The following is an 18,225-nucleotide window of genomic DNA, read 5'->3' as shown; positions in this document are numbered from 1 at the left end:
GTGGTCCCTTCTTCCACCATTATTTCAGTGGGTGTGTTTTCAACTGGGAACATCTCATATAAATGTGTTTGCCACTCATTGTAATGCAAAATTCCTTCCTTTTGGTCAGTTGTTCTTCACCCTTCAGCTCTGGGAGTAGATGCATTCAGTCCGGTTTGGAGGGGTCTTCATCTTTTTTGCTCACCCTCTGATCAGACTCCTATTCAGAGTCTCTTCTCTTATCCAGAACACTCATTGTCATGTTCTGCTTGTCACTCTGTATTGGCCTCCTCAGACATGGTTCCCTCTGCTTTGGTCCTTATTCGAGCAACATCCCCTGACCTTACCTCTGTTCCAGTCTCTCCTGTATGAACTGCAATCAGACATAATTCATTTCGATGTCACCAAACTTCATCTTCATGCGTGGCTTTTGTCTGGTCCCTGGACTCAGCTCAGGGACTTTACCCTCATGTGGTGTCTTTCCTTTCCCATTCCATTTGACCATTCTCCTTGTCTGTGTACCAGAGGAGGTGGTCTATGTTCAGACCTTGATCTGTTTGCCATGGCTTCTGTCCCTCCTGTCCTTTTTTATCTCTTCTTTCCCAGTTTATTGCCTTGTTCATTGATCAAGATTTCTAGTTATAGAGCTGCCCTGTCGAACACCTTCCGATTCTCCTGTTTCCAGAAAGATCTCTTTCCCCTTTTATTTCTTCCCTTTTCCATTTCTTTTGTCTGGTCCATCCTCCACATTCCTTTGTTTTGCCATATTGGATCAAACTTTTGCCCTTCATGCCCTGTCCAATTCTCCATTTGAACCCATTGCAACGTGTTCCTTGTACCATCATCCCCTGAAGTCCCCTTCCTCCTACTCCTTGTTTACGATCATTGTCATTCTGATATATATGCCATTGATATTTCCCACATCCTTTTCCATTCCTCTTATGTTATCCTCTATCTTGATCAGGCTTTCCTTCCCTAGACATCTGCCACCTGGGAAGGTGGTTTGGCCTTCTCTCCTATTTCCTTACATTCCATTTCCCTCCTGTACTCCTGTTTGGTTCTGGATAGGCTTCTTTGTCTGGTTCATTCCCTGAAATGTTATGTGGCTCGTACTGCCTTCTTTTATGTTACTGTTCCCATCTGTTTGTTCCAAGGATTTCCTCTGTATCCCATGATCTGTCCCCTATTACACTCACTGATTGGGTTTGTCATCTCATATGACTGGCATATTCTGACTTGTCCATGGAAGATTGCCATCTGTACAGTGTTTCTTCACACCCAGTTTGTTATCTAACTGTCTTTAGCTGCTAGCCTTTGCTAGCTTTTGGAGAAGATTATTCAGGCTGGGATGTGGACAACTCTCAATACATTTGTTGCACATTATTTGTACAACCTGGCTGTGTCTTCCTCCTGTGGCTATTCTATACACATCTGTTTGCCTTTGACTGGGATAAGTCGGCATATTACTTCTTCTATATATTTCTAATTGATACATATCATATTTCATGATCCCACCTGGTGGTGGGTGTTGCTTAGCAGGTATGCTTTATACTTGCACCAAATATGAATATTTCTATAATTCTCACTGTTGAGGTGGGGTGTTTCTGTAAGACCACCAGCAGCTTGTCTAATGGTATATGTATCAATATATTTTTTGTAAACTAAAAGTTACTATCCCCCCTCTATTCTAGTGGAGCACAGGAGTTTCCTCTCGAATGGGTTTTGAAAAACTCAATAAAACTTTCTTGCCCATGTGTACCCACTTGGCGAGAAGAGGGCTATAGCTGTTATAATTATTGCAGTAGCAAACAATGAATTTTACAATAGTATTTAGTATCCAAGGAACTTCCCCCGGATATTTTTGCCCAGGCAGACCACACTTGTTGATCATATATTTCTTATGTAAGGCTCTTCCTCTGGATGTTTTTGCCGGCGCAAACCACACTTGGCCTAGTCATATACAATTCATGGTCCTTCAGCCTTAGCCAGGTATGGTTATTTCATTTTTCTCAGGCACCATACTATGGCTCACTATCACAATGTTCGGTACTACGTCTTGCTACATATGTGGACAAAGTATGATGACAATGAGCTGGTTATGAAAACTCTCACGATAACACTCATACCTGTATTTTTTTTTAATAATCTTACATATCCAAGGTGCTTCCCCTGCTGGATGTTTTTTGCCCAGGAGGACTGCACTTGATCACAATATCTCGTACAAGGTGTTTCCACTGAATGTTTTGCCTGGATGAATCTCACTTAACATACTCTGATATATCACAAGGCACTACCCTTGGCATATATTTATACAAGCTCATTGTCTCTTACACACTAGACTTTCAGTGTTTGTCAATGCCATGCTGTTTCAAGTCATGGTTCTAAAGCTCTTCTACACTGATTCAGTGCTGTACAGCTCTTTACTAATTGCATTGGTAGGCCCTATTCAGTTCCACCCTCTTTGTGTTACTTTGTTGATTACTGGGTGAATAGCATACCTGTTTCAGAAATAGTGCTATACCCCACAGGTGTGCTTTCCTTTCATATTCTTGCAGTTGCTTTCCACTTGATTGGATATTGATGTGTCTTCACTGGCCCCTCCAATTTTGCAATGTAGGATTCTAGCTTTGATTGAGAAGAAGTAGGACCGTTTCAGAAATTAACATTTTCTTACACTGAAAATGTATTTCCGATAGGTACTCACCCACTTCCCACCCTTCCTCCCCACTGATATGCCAGTGTTTCTGGTTTGTACCTGCCAATTCTTGAAAGTGAGGATTGTTCTAGAGTAGAGAAGCTAGCTAATTGGTGTAGGATAGTCACATGATAAGCACATGTTCTGAAATGGCACAAAACAGACCAGGAACGAGATAGCTTTGGGTAAGAGGATGTAAGTACCTATTGGAAATACATTTTCAGAAAGTAATGATAATTACAGTCCCAGCTGTCTAGGCTTCTGATGGTCATGGTTTGGGGCATGTTTTCCTGATATACTCTTGGTCTATTTAGAAGGCAGAATGAATGCTATAGCTTATGTCAATGTCATTTCTAACAAGTGCATCCATTGATGAGGAGGGCTTCTTCTAAGATGGCAGTGCTTTCATCCACCTTGCCTAAGTTGTTCTTGTGTAGTTTTAGCAACATAATGATATTTCCTTTGACCTTCACAATCCCTGGATCTTACTTCAGTTGAGCATCTGTGGGATGAACTTGAAAGACATTCACCATTATTAACCCATGCCTATCTTGCCCCATGAATTTTTTATAATATTAATAATTAAATGGAGAAAACCCTTGTGGATTCTATTCCATGTTATATCATAGCTCTTATTTGGATAAAAGATGGTCCAACCCATTATTAGATATTGTTTCTAATAAAGGAACCAAACCCTGTATGTGTATTTGATTATAAGAATATTTCCAAACAATTAAATGTTTTAAGAATTTTCATCCATTGTATAGAAGAGCCTTTTTGCAAATAATAACACTCAGCATCATTTGGAAATGTTTTCCTGCATTTACCAATTTATTAAGTTTGATGGGAGTTCTGATGTTGTTTATCAGTGGAAAACAGATTTTAACTTTCAGAGGGACTTTGATAAGGTCTATCATTTAAGACTAATAGATAAGTTAAACTTTAATATAGAAAATACTCTTTGAAGAAGAAAGTAGAAGATAATGACCGAGAAAATAGTGATGATGTTTCCTCAGGGATTTGTTTCAGAAGCTTTGTTGTTTACAATATGTAACTACAGTTTGGATATTTACTTTAGTAATAATATTTCTGGTGATACTTAAATGCTTTATAAAGCTGATTTTGTAAAGAATATCTTTTAATTCAGAAGGACAGTAACAATCTTAACGAGTAGATGAGATTGTAGAAAATGAGTTTCAGTATTAAAAAGTATAAAGTAACATACTTGAGGTATGGAAATTCAAAACAAATATACATCTTTTAAGGGAGCATAACTATTGTAAAGAAGAAAAAGGAGTTATATATGATGACTAAAACCTTTGGTTTTTGTTTAAAAACTATTATGTTCTATGAATAGAGGTTGTTAATAGAGGGGAAAGATATCAGAGATGATTAGAAGACCTTAAGTTTATTGATTTATAAAAGATCAGAAACTGTTCAAAGGAACTCAAATAAATGTAAAAAGGATGTACAATTTGGTGTACCCCTCACCTTTAAAAGGTCAAAATATTAGTTTATATAGTGCAAATAATCAAGACAAAAAAGATTACAATTTATTAAGTAGAGAGTAAATATCTAAATGAATTAAAAAATATCCTACATATGTAGCTTTTGGAGAATCTTGGTCTTTTCTACTGGGGGGATAAAAGCATAAAAATCAGAACAGATGAAATATAAATGTATAATAATATGTATAAAGAAACTGCAAGTATTAAAAAAGGACAGGCTGTGAAACTGATGAGTGTATGTTAGGACTAGGAATATAGTATGTATTAAATGTATGGGAACTTACTTCTCTATTAATTGTCTAAAATACTTTTCGTTACTGCTTATTTTTCATTTTATTTTTGTGAACTCTTTGCACCCATTAAAGATAAAGTGCAACCCACTGTTTAGTGTGCTAGATTGTGAATCTGAGTCTCTGAGGTTCATATCTCATTACCACCAAAAAATAGAGACCACACTGCACTTTAGGGTTGTGAAAACATTGTAAAAGTGATAGTCTAATCCCACACATCAGCCTGACAAGAGCAATCGAACAGTTGGCAGTGGGTAGTATTGACTAGCTGCTTCCCTCTATTCTATCATATCGATCAAAATTAGAGATGCTAGCACAGATAGCCTTTGAATAGCTTTGCATAAAATTCAACAATCAAACAAATGCATTCATTGATTAGTCTTTGGGTTTTGTTTTAATAAAAAAGTTTATCCTAACCTGATATACTTTGGTGAAGTATCATTTAGAATGCTGTGTACAGAAATTGCTTGGGAACAATAACATTTGCCTTAATTTTAATAAATTACATGCCTGCAAAAAAAATATATATATATAGGTATGTAATTAAGTGACAATAAAAACAGCATGTTGATACAAGAACACATTCTGCCTTTAGATTGGTAGTTTACAATATTTACTGATGATTAGAGCAATGTCCAAGTAGGTTAACACAGACAAATGTAAGGTGTAGGAAATAAATAGTTTATTTTATGTAAAATAACTTGTGTTAATAAGCAAACCTAAGGTAAGTAATCTTGATTTTTTCACTGGTTGGACAGGAACTACTTACCTGAATCAGACTTGTACTTGTTGCAGACAGCCATGTAACCACTAATGTCAAGTCCTGTTCCAGTGCCATGCCATTGATTAGGTGATGCTTACTGTTTGGTGTTTTGCAATTTTGTTATTGTATTAGAGTTTTCCTGGTAGTTCCATCTGCATGTGCTGGAGGAGAATTCATAAGACCAAACTTCTTTCAGACTAATTTTGTTATTTCTGCTTCAGTAAGTAAACATTCAAACAACTCTCTGTCAGATTTATTCACTTGCATCTGTAAATGTGCTGGTAAAAGCATCTAATATTAGGCTTCAGAAAGACACCTTTTCAGTATCTTTGGCTTGGTAAAGAAACTCTGTATCAGTTTTGGTACAGCTGAAAGTAGGAGTTGTATACATTGCATTTCGTTCTGAAAAAAAAAAAAAGTATCATATTTATATATTAAGTCCTCAATACAATAGACAGGACTGCTCCTTGTCATGTTGTTTGAAGGTTGTGGGGAGTTCACTAACCTCTGACATCAGGCCACACAAATTTGTAAAGGGTTATTGTAGATGTTCACTGTCCTCCAAAATGTTCATGCATGCATGGATAGCTTTTCCCAGACTCCCCAACATTTTTCCACCTGCTCTTTTTTTTTCTTCTATTGAAGCATAGGAGTTCTTGCTACTCACCAATTTCCAGCCACTGAGATGGTGGACCATGGAGGATGCTTCCCGAGTGTGATCATTTCGACTCAGTAGAGAGTAGGGAAGTGGTGTTTTGTACATGCAGTACAGTTCATTCATCTTGCCAGCTTTTCCTCATCCTACCGCTACTTGGATGTCGGGTTCCTGGATGGTCTGGTGTTGGATTGGTGCAGACTCAGTCAACATAAGTCCTCACTCTATTGCAGAGTGGCTGTTACTTTCCTGTTCTGCTTCGCTTGGTTTGAGATGGAGGTATTAGACTCCCTGTTCCTACTGCAGTTTAGATGCCAAATTCCAAATGCAGCCTGGTTTTGGACTGCAGTTGACCCACCATGTACAGTCTGACAAGCCCTAACTACATTACACATATAGCACTTCTGAAAACCTGATGCAGATTCTGGACTTTTATCTTACACTCATCCTTGTGATAATTCCCTTCCTTTCCAGGTGAAGAGTGTACCCTGGTACAGACAAGGTGTGGTATTGCACTCCATGGGGTCCCTTCAGGTGCTTCCCAAAGGGGTCTCATTTATGTAAAATGTTGCACCAGTCTCTCCACCACTTCAGTGTGGGATTTTAGCAAGATGCGAGAGGAGGTTATGTATCAGAAGTTAAATTTTTTTCTATTGGTGAAGGGCTATTGCATGCAACAAAACAGCAATGTCACATGGAAACATGAGATTAGATGGAAATTTCAAGGCCAGTGACAAGCGAAAAAGGTCACATATAGAGGGCAGTACTGAATTGGGAAAACTATGTAAGTATCTATTAGATATACATTTCCAGTGGTTGAAAATGTTAACTTCAAAACCATCATGAGTTAATTTGAAACTGTAAGAAGACGAATGGACTTTGCTAAGCTGAAGCAATTTGTCATCTTGAAAGGGACATATGATGATGTGAAGATGATGTCTCAGGCTATCATAAGCATTTTTCAATCTCCTTCAGAGTTTGTCAGAGATCAAGAATTACAGGAATTATATACAGTGAAAGAGAGAAGCATGAATAAATACCTTGGTAGCATTATTTTACACTGATAAGATCTAAGTTATGAATATTAAGTGGATGCACACACACACACACACACATAGATATATAATAATAATAAACATACAAGATACAAACTTAACAACACCATGTGTTACTGAGCAAAATTTGTCAGCAACCACAAAGGAATGAATTGAAAATATCGTATCTTAAAATGTAGTCCAGATGTGCACAGCATAAAACATACAGTAATAAAAATGTAAAAAATACCTATCAAGCCATGAGTGGTGTATAACTGTATACTAGCATTCAAAAACAACTGAAGATAATCCATCTATTCAGTTATTAACTAATGTGGGTAAGAATCTGCTGTGCAACAACAGATGAACAAATCTGAAATTATTGGAGGGCTAGGTTCAGGTGTTTGAACCCATGATGTCCTGAATTTAACTACACATTAACTGTTTGTGTCAGGGTTTTATATGTGGGCTGGGATTCTTTTACAGTAGGTGTCTGCGACTTGTTGGCGATAAATTTGAAGAATAAATGGAAAGTACACAGTTCACAAGCAGTCTGGTATATCCAAAAGTCTGCAATCAATTATTAGAAGATATTTTTCAAGTAAGAAAATCAAAGAAAGATTAAATAACCCAAACACATGTAAACCTAAAGATTTTGGTATACAAATAGCAGAGAAATAGTATAAAAGGTGCAAAAAAGTAAATAAAATAAATAAGTAGAATTATGTTTCCCAACCATACATAATCCAAAGCAGAATGTCCTCCCTTGAATGCAAAATTAAGAGAATGGCACCAAAAAAAAGTGAACCATATAACTAAGCATAGTAAGAAAAATTAAGTAAAATACTATAAATTTTAGAAAAGCTTTAGCATGTATGGGCAGACTGAAATATTCTGAAGTCACCTAGACGTTGGTCTTTCCTGCCCTAGTTTACTTGCATTAGAAAGTAAAATAAATAAATCAAGTTAAACAAATATAAGAAAAAAATAAGATCACATGTTCTTAAGTCTATAAAACTGACAGAATTAACTGAAAATGAACACTAGATTGGAAGACATGGTAACGTGTCCAAACCTGACCATTGTCAGTTAAGGTGGCAGTCAGCAAGTTCAAGAGTGGGAAGAAGTCTTTTTAGGTGAAAATCATATCTTTTATAATAAAATTAGAAACGTATTTGTTTAGTGAAATGCTGTTTTTACTGAAAAATAATCTATAGATTTTTATTATAGTAGGAAAGCTTTAATCATTAAATTTTAATTTTTCAGTTAATAATTTAACATGGGATAAGAATCAACCAGCTTTGTTATAGACTAGCATAAAATTTTCAGTTGTGAAATAATAACACTTTTAATCAAGGTATGAGGAATCAACCAGCTTTGTTACAGACTAGCATAAAATTTTCAGTTGGGAAATAACACTTTTAATCAGGGTATGAGGGTTTACGCTATTAACAGAAGTAAGAGCATATACATGGAATTTGAGGTTTGTTTGTTTTATCATAAATGGTTAAGTTCAAATTTTTATCAGTAAATGAGATACCTGGGTGAATAGATGATAGAGTTGTTGTTTTGTTGTTCTTATCAAATTCCAGTTTGACTGGCTAAGTAGAAGTGGCTGTTAGTTCAAAGTCTGGATTGTTAAAAGAAATTAAAATGTCTATCTAACAAAAAGTATAGCAATACTGATCCAGATTTGGTGACTATGGCATGAATAAGTACTCATAAGATCTGTCAAGGATATATTAGTGAAAAAGAGTAGTCAAGTAAAAAAGAAATAAATGAAATGTTATTAACACAATCTAGTACCTTGTTATTATTCTTAATAATCTAATAATATTAGTTGAAGAATTATCAATATTGATTTGAATATTACCTTTAAGATCAGATTAAGTTTTAAACCAAGTGGTTTAACAATACATTTTACTGAGCTGGGAATAATTCTGAATTTAATGGTGTCATGCAGTTTATGGGTAGCATTAAGAAAAGATAGATTTCAACCATGATGATCGAAGGGAAACTTTCCATTTTTTAGTGTTTTATAAATACATAAATTATTCAAAACAGAATTGTTATTGATTTTGCTTTTAACAAAACTGGTGTTAGTGTTAGTTATTATTGTAATATCAGTGCTATTGTCATTCTTTCCTCACTTATTTTTGTAATATCAGTGCTATTGTCATTCTTTTCTCAGGTCTTATTGTAATATCACTGCTATTGTCATTATTTCCTCAGTTATTATTGTAAAATCAATGCTATTGCCAATTTTTCTCAGTTCTTAATGTAATATCAGTGCTATTGTCATTTTTTCTTGGGTCTTATTATAATATCAGTGCTATTTTTATTCTTTCCTCACTCATTATTGTAATATAAGTGCTATTGTATAAAACGTTTTGAGTGATGAAATCAAAATTGCATACAGATTTATGGACAGGGGTTATCACAAATATTTCTTGAACTAGTGAAATGTTTTTTTCAAAAAATGATATGGAAGGTTAGGTTTATACATAGAAATATTTAAAGCATTGAGTTTATTTTTAATATACATGAGAAGATTTTTCCACTGATAAAAGTACCTTCTGATTTTCAGAATATATTCATCTATATTTCTTTCTAGTGGGTTTTGAATAGTAAGTTTGTTTGTATTCCTAAAGTTTAAGGTTACCTGTAATCACTTGTTGATGAAAGTATCAGTGAGTTTTAAAGTATTGACAGAAGTCTTTTAATTGCAAATTAAAGGCCTAATTGGTGCATTGTAATTACAATTTAGACTTGGGTAAAGGTTTTAAACCTGAAAAAATTACCAGTAATACTCTGGATGGTTTGTTTGTTTGTTGTTAAGCACAAAGTTACACAATAAGCTATCTGTGATCTGCTCACTGCAGGTATCAAAACCAGATGTTTTGCATGAAGAGAGAGAAGAGACAGATCATTAAGTGTTTTATGTTTGAAATCAGTTACCACGAGGAAATTTTTTTTTCTTCTGTATGTCATAAAAAGCAGAAGTATAAAGTGATATTAAACCAAATCTAAGTTTGATAAGGTCAGTAATTAAGTCTTTTGCATGTGAGTTGTTGAAATTAAAAAAGAATACCTGTTTGAATAAGGTTTAAATCTTAGCAATATTTAGATTAAAAACAGTATTTATGTGAAAGGAAGTAACACCATTAAAAAAATAGAAGATTTGTCTAAGGTTTTACAAAATTCATTGAAAATGACCCATTTACATTTATTGTGACCTTTTCCCCTTGATCTCTTACGCTCGTGTAAAGAATCAACACGAAAAGATGGTGGATACTGTTAGATATACCAAGGTGAGTAACAGTGTTATTTTGGAAGTCTTGGTTAAGACCTTAGGGATAATGTTTTAAAATGAGTAATCTTCTTTTTCAGTTAATTTATAAGTAATTGACATTGAGTAAAATAATAATTTCATCATCAGTGAAAACATGTGCATAGGAATGAGCACTTTCAATCAAATGGAGAAAGTCTTTGTCATATTGTGATATATGGAGCTTAATTCTTAAATTTAATGAATTGGAAGTTTGTCCTACATAATGTAGCCTACAATGAAATTAGAATTTTTACACAAAAGTTTTCCAAAAATTATACGTTGCTCATCTGCTGCCATGTGACAGATTAAACACCTTTTGTTTTGGAATATAGTTATTTACTATTGAAAAGTAGCTTTAAAGTTTCCTTAAAACAGCTAGCTGGTATGAAGTTAATATTTTCAAAGAATTGAAATGACAAAAATGTATTCAAAATAGAGAACAAAGAATCAATATCTCCTTATCCAAATACATAAACAGTAGTAATAAACAAGTTAAGAATTTAGTATTGTTTCATGTTTTGTCAAATAGCTTTTGCTTCATTATACTGTGTTTGTTCAGTGTCAGCATTTATTATTACTTTGATCTGATAGTAGCATAGTCTGTGTGTATGTGAAGCATGAATTAAAAAAGATTCCAATAAAGTAGCTCTTTTTATCAGTAACAAGTTCTAACCACTTTGAAAATTTCAGTACCTAATTTTTTAGGTAAATATGTATGTTAATATGATTAAGGTGTGGTGAAGGATAGATTTAAATAGAGAAGGATCACAAGATACCTTGATCCTATATGAAGGGACTGAAGGGAGAAGAACTATTTTCAAAACCTGTATAGCATTAACACTTGAAGCACATATTGTTTACTAAAAAACTATATATTTACACATAAATATGAAATTAGAACTTCTGACATTAAATATTTTGGTTTAAAATCTGTTATATCAAGTGAAATCATATTATGCCTAAGGTCTATGAATTACGGAACATCACTGAAACATACAGTATTGGTTACCTCTTTGTCACATAGATTGCTGAAAAACAGTGTTGCTACCACTGTCCAGCTGAACAGTTGGGAGTCTCTTTTATGTATAGGCTGTAAATGAACTTGAAATTATTAAGATTTTGATACTATGCAATTACAGTCATAGTACAAAGGGTCACCAAGAGTAACATGGGTATTTCTCCTATCTTTACAGTTGATTATAACTAAATTAAAATATAATTACATTCAAATTGCATAAATTTTTAGACTGGTTTCTAGACTTAAAGAATATTAATATTAAATATTATGAATCCAAACTAAAACTGTAGAGTGTGTGCTACAAATTCCAATATTTAGTCTTTTTGTTTGTCCATAATTCAAGTACCATCTTGATACTAATTTAATTTCTTGGTACTGTTGAAAAATATTAATTTGTAAAAAATGTACAGGAAAGGGCTATTAGAATGGTTTCTGGTTTAAAACATTGGCAGTGATATTAGAAGTAAGCACTTGTATGTATTCTCTAATATATACATATAGGAAAATTAGAGGTGATTTGATTCAAGCTATCAAAGGTGCTAAGGAACTGGATAATTTCCTGTTAACAGAGTGATTTGGTTTCTAGAAAAGTAAGGTTTGAAACTGCAGTGACTTGAACATTTAGAAGAAGTAAACGCAGTGCGGTTTTTTCCAGCCACAAATAAAACCAATAAAGTTTTAGAATGTGTATTGCATGTTATATGAATGGATAAAAGAAGGTTAAGGAGAATACATGACCTTTAAGGGATAATCCCAGTTCCTTACATACTAATAATGGCTTTCCTACTGACTTGCTGGATTGCTTCATTTGTTCTATTTTTATTAATTAGGGGTGCATTCATTAAAATTTTGTTCAGTAGTAGGGTGTACTTGATTCTGAAATATTCTTTATCTGGAATAAAATATTATCAAAAAAACTTACGAAGTGTTAGGAGATTAAATCATTTCTTTCTAATGATATTTGTTCAAGCAATAGGATGATTAGGGATTGAATACATTTGATTTCTGAGAGATAAGGTTAGTTACAAATAACGATTTGAATGTGTGACATCTCTTTTTCAACTAGGTACAAGCATTTCCTTAGAGGTAATTTCTTCTCACTTCATATCAAAGACTTGTGAAATGATTTAGTTAAGAAATTGGTGTGTGATATTATTTCTTTGAAAGTTCTGATGGATAATTTGATAGATGGAAAAGATTAAACTAATGATAAAATAAAGTCTTTTTTAATATGGTAATGGGTGACCTCTGACCCAATGTGTTTGTTTCAAGTAGTTTAGAATGAGTAATTGAAATGTAATGATATTTTCCACTATAAACTTTGCTTTGATAAATATATTAATTATGTCTTGTTCCATTTTTTTGTTGAGAGAAGCATGCTTCACTTTTTGTTTAATTAAAATGTTTTAATATAATGTTTGTTGGGATAACTGCAAATTTGAGGAAATAGTAATTACAAATTCGATTTGGATCTAATAGTTAACAATTTTATGATATTTTATATTGTAGATCTAGGAAAGGAGAATCTGCCTGCTGAGTATTTCACTATTGGAGCTACCTTTCCATACAATTGTGACAAAGCTGGATGTAGAATACGTGAGTAAAGCCTCCACATTAAGAATTAACTGCATTCAAAGTTAAACAGAACTTTATTTTTTTGAAGTGACATACTTAGGATAAAGAACAAAATTTAGACATAGTTTGAGGAAGTAGTTTTAAAGCAAACATGTTTTATGAAATTATAACTCTAAACAAGCATAAAGAACTGGAAATGATTACATCTACTGAACTAAAGTCAGGCTTTTTTCAGTGAAAACATTGACTAAGGCCACATAATCAGAGGAAAAGGTATGTTTTTAAAAAACAAATACTTTAATTTTTGTAATGTAACATTTTTAAGTTCTTACATACTGTTGACTTTGACAATTCTTGTTGTAGTGTTTTATGTGTACTTTAGAAAGGAAAAACCATTTAGATGTAAACACTTTATATATATAGTTTTTCACCTTGTGTGGCATTGTTTTTCTGCCATTCAGCAATAAAAAATATATTGACTTTTCCAAAATTGGAAGCATTAGCTATCTGAGAAATCTTCCACCTGCCAGAAAATTAAGTTTAACCAGGCCATGTAGTCACTAAAGAATTTTACAAATCTGGACTCATAGGAAAAAATTACAGTGTTCCAAAAAAGCAGGAGTGTGTATAGCATATATGATATTTCCTGTAGTCAAGAGTGGCTTCTGTCTAGCCACTCCAGCATTGTGACCCATGCTATGAAGATAACTTCTGATAGTGTTGGGACACACATGCACCTGTCCTGCAACTGTAGTAGTCATTTGATGTGGGTCATTCTTCTCACTTCTTAAAGCATGTAGAGTCCATTCTGTTGGTTTTTATGGGTGCCCAGGCCTTAAGGAAACTTGTTTTCTGACATGACTGGAACCACGTTGTCATCTTATTCACTGTGGACAGTGGTATTCTATTTGCATATGTTGTCATGGAGATGGTCAGTTTATGTTTCTTTACTTATTTTAGGCTGTATGTAAGGTGATTACATTTTCAACCATGCACTGAAGTATTTTAAAATATGCTGAACTCTTGAATTACAGTGTTATGGAAAAACAATAAGTCTATTTTAACTTTGTATCATTTCTTAGAATACTTTTTTGTTATTTTCCACATTATTTTAGATATAAATGCTCTTTATGTAAAAAAACTGATTAATAGTGAAGCAACTCATTATCATATTTATTAGGGCAGTTACTGAAATTGTTGTTGGACCAATATTTAAGTATTCTATAATGGTAGAAAGCAGTTGGTATCAGATTGTAACCTTCTCCAAAGCTGTAATGAAGAACTTTGCAACAAATCAAGTACCTTGTAATTATTTTAGGGTAAGACACTAAAGATTTGGTTGTGGGTCAAGTGTGTAACTGACACTTTATGTAAAAATAAAATAACATTGTTATACCTGTTATATAGGCAGCACTAGCCTGGGTAATAAATAGTGATCAGAAGGAAATATGTTTCAACAAAAATCCTATAGTACATAAACAGTATTTTATAAATGTTTAAAATAACTGCAGGTTTTTTGTTTTGTTTTTTCCAGTGGTATTGAGGGTAAGACTTCATAAGAAAAATTCTTCCACCATGCTGGAGCAAAAGAAGTTTGTAGCTTACTGGGTAGAAAAGTTGGATAGAGAAACCAATGGAGGGAAAATTTCTCTCTTGGTGGATTGTGCTGATTCTGGTCTTTCAAACATGGTGTGATTCTCATAGCCATTAAGTACAAAAACATGCTGTGTGATTGAAGTCTTATAGTTCAGAAGCAAAAGAGGACTGGCAAGATCAGTGACCAAAAGTTATAATCAGAGTTTCTATAATATCTTATTCAAGTACATAGAAAAAATGAAAATATTTGTTACCAATTTCAGGTCAATGGGTTAAACAAAAACAAAATGGCTGATGTTTACATTTTATCCAGAGGGGGTTCTGCTTAAGAGAAAAATGCATTTGCAAATAAGATTATTATATGTCAATGTGACTTCTATCCTGGTACTGTATATAAGCAAGTTGTTTAGATAATGTTGTCACTTTTTCTCGAAAAAGCATTCACTAATGGATTTCTCTGTGCTATGATCGTTGGAGATAATTTGAGAGTTCTATGTGTTACGTCATTTGTATTCTTACTTGGCAAGCCGATATACGGCATGAACTCCCAGCATGAAAGCAAATTCAATCCTATCCCACCTTTGATATCTAGTGTTTCTCAACAATCTGGGGGGGGGGGTCACTCTCAATTGAGACTGTCAGTGATCTTATTCATAGTTAGATGGAGACATATTTTCAGTTTGGTGGTATTCTTTCAGGAGGCTCTGAGGGTGCAATTGAGGGCGATCCTGTACATTCTGGAAATAATTTAGATTTTCTTTTTCCTGCACCTTCTTTTTTTCTGTTGACTTCTCAGGAGGCCACTTTAGGACAAGCTGCCTCATGCTCCATTTCTTCAGTTGGTCCATCGAGTGTGTGATGTTTGGAGTCTTTCTCCAGTTGCTTTTGAGCATGTGCCTTACTTGATGGTTGGAAGGTCTGGGAGCAAATACATAATTTTCCCTCTATCCATTGACGTTGTGGTTATGCGGGGAGGATTACTGCTCAGTTATGGAAGGGACAGCTATGCCATAGTTGTCAGAATTACATGACTTAGCCTGCCACTGCCAGATAGAAGCGTATTCTGACTCTCAAAGAATACATCTGCTCCTGAAAATTTGGAGTTCTGGAGCAGAGTTTGTAGTTTCCCTGAATTGATCAGTTGTCCCCTGGCAGAACATTGGTAAGTCAATGGACTTGCAACTCTAACATCCAACATTTGATTCCCTACAGTGGACACAGTTCATAGTCCAATATGTTGTTTTCCTAAAACAAACAACTTTATAGGATTCATCTCACCCAATATTCAGTGCTGAGTTATTTATTGTTCCTCTAAAGTTTGTTGGAAGACTCAGGATTACTAAGTCCATTGATAATGAGCTGGAACCATTGTTAGTATGCACATTGGTTCGATTTTTGGCTTCTAAATTAATTCCTGTTGGTGTCTCAGATTTCCTCGGCTCCTATATGGGGTCATAGTTCCACCCCATTCAAGGGTCTCGACCCCTGACATCAGCCCCTTAGTCCATTGGTACCCATAATAGATTCTGTCCATATCCAAGAGTTCCGCTGCTCAGTAGGAATGCTCCCAGTGGCATCAGTGACTATTGTATGCCTTCAGAGTATGTGGGATCTTGTCTCCAAGGATTTCTGGACGTGTGGTAAACCTTCACCATGGATCCATGGGCACTACAGGTTCTTGAATCAGGATTAGTCATTCATTTCACATCTTCACCACCGTTATCAACCAAACCTGTAGGGTTTCCATCTCCTGCAGATCCTCAGATTTTGAAACTTAGTTCTAGGGCTATCAGAGTTTGGTTGGTCTGGAGGTAGAGAGAGAGTTGTGCCAACTCTTTGTTGGGCCCAAGAAGACAGGAGATTGGTGTCCAGCCCTTGATCTTTCTCATCTATATCAATTCTTAGATTCTCCAACGTTCACAAGTGACTCATTCCTCACTCTGAGTTGACATTTTTTACTGGGATTGTGGATGTCCCAGTTCAGTGTTGTCGGCTCCTATCTGCACATTGCCACTATCAGCATCTTTTGTGCACAAAGGTAAGGTACTGCAGTTCAGGGATCTTATCTTCTGACTAGCATCAGCACCACATGGATTCTTCCGAATCAAGCAAGGTTTTTCTCCTCACCTCCTTCCCTAACTCTGTGCACACACCATTCCATGGGTGACTGGCTATTGTTGGCACCATCTCATCAATTGTCAGAATGTCACACCCGGATTCTACTTTCAGAAATAGCCAAGGCAGGCTTCAATATCAGAACTGAGACATCTATTCTCACTCCAACACAATATGTTGTCTGTCATGTTTTTTTCATCATGTATTTCAGTTGGGCTCAGCCAACTCCCATCTGGCTCCACGCTATGGAACAGGAAGTCTGACTCTTACTCATCTCTCCTTCTCCCACTGCACGGATGGTTCTTTCTCTTTTTGGGAAAGAGGGCATTACTTGCATCCCTCATGCCTTTGGGACGAGCACATTAGAGATCCTTTCAGTAGTCTTTATGTGACCGATGGATCATGAACATCGATTCACTGAATTTCCTAGTTTCCTTATTCAAGATCATTCTCTTCGATCTCAAGGGGTTGTTAGACTGGGACAGTACTAACATATGGGTTCCTCTGCCACTACATTGTACAGAGATCCCTTTCATGAATGCCTTACTTCAGGGATGGGATGCATACCTCAACAGTCGGGAATTCCAGGATCTATGCACGGACAAAGAGGCTTCCACACACTATGTTTTAGACCTTCATGTTCTTCAAAGGCGATGCTTCATGATCTGGGCTTAACCCTTTCTATACGGGTCACAGGTGAAAGGCCATGTCATCTCGTTTGTTGACTCACATTCAAAATTTTTTTGAATTACTATTTCATGAATTTATGTCAATAAGTTTGGTATTAAACTGCAGATTATAATTCAAATTTTAGAACTATATATTACTCAATTTGTTAATTTAAAAGTGAATATTTAAAAAAACAGATAAACATCGATTTTTGTGTGCCACGTCGTATGTTGAATGCAGCACTGTGTCAAATTAGATATTTGTGAAGTCAAAATACTAAGTCTATAGTTTCATATGAATTAGAAACTTTCTAACATACCTAGCATCATTTCTTTCTTTTAAATCAAGAGTTCAATGAGGTAGGTTGTGTCTTTAGCCTACTCGAAATTTCATATTTCTTTAGACCCAAATACAGCTTAGTTACTACGTTTGATAACTTATAGTAGAATTCTATGGTATTGATGTAGTAATTTTTTAGTTATTCAAAAGTATATATATAAAATCTAAAAAAAATATTTTGTTTCATGTCTTCCATGTGGAAAATTTTTAAAGGCTTAGCAACTTACATCAAGCAGCAACCGAGTATAAAGGTCGTAACTAGAAGAGATAATTGTTTGCTTTACTTCTTTGTTTGCTGTTCTATGTTTCAGAAAAAATACCTTTAAGAACTTACTTCAAAATAGCAATAACCTAGATACATATATAATGTATAATAATTAAAATGTGATTGTATTTTACAAAATACTAGTCGACTAAAACATAGCCAAGACAAGTTACTTTGTACAGACCAAAGGTCACCTTTATGGTATTTGATACGGTAACATGAGTGCACTTGAGTCGCATCGTTGTAACTTCTGTATTGTTAGCCAGACACGAGTGAAAGGTCAATATAATAAAAATAATAAATATATATAAATGTATAATGTTATGAGATTTAAGCTATTTAGTCTAAACATTTATGTTTTCTTATTATAATTTGTCTTCATTCTAGAATGAA

At 34.6% G+C, this 18,225-nt stretch overlaps 1 protein-coding gene across 1 annotated transcript in view; it reads left to right on the top strand.

Annotated features, from left to right (window-relative positions):
• LOC106460410 (motile sperm domain-containing protein 2-like) overlaps positions 1–18,225 on the top strand; it is a 56,395-nt gene that overhangs the window by 10,997 nt on the left and 27,173 nt on the right. Inside the window, exons 4-5 of the mRNA XM_022387129.1 lie at positions 12,783–12,869; positions 14,383–14,537. Of these exons, the coding sequence (XP_022242837.1) occupies positions 12,783–12,869; positions 14,383–14,537 (242 nt within the window). The remainder of the gene's footprint in view (positions 1–12,782; positions 12,870–14,382; positions 14,538–18,225) is intronic.

The sequence above is a fragment of the Limulus polyphemus genome, unplaced genomic scaffold, assembly GCF_000517525.1.
Source record: "Limulus polyphemus unplaced genomic scaffold, Limulus_polyphemus-2.1.2 Scaffold766, whole genome shotgun sequence".
NCBI lineage: Eukaryota > Metazoa > Arthropoda > Merostomata > Xiphosura > Limulidae > Limulus > Limulus polyphemus.
Note: the sequence above shows the minus strand (reverse complement) of the source record. Positions and strands in the feature narration are given on the sequence as shown.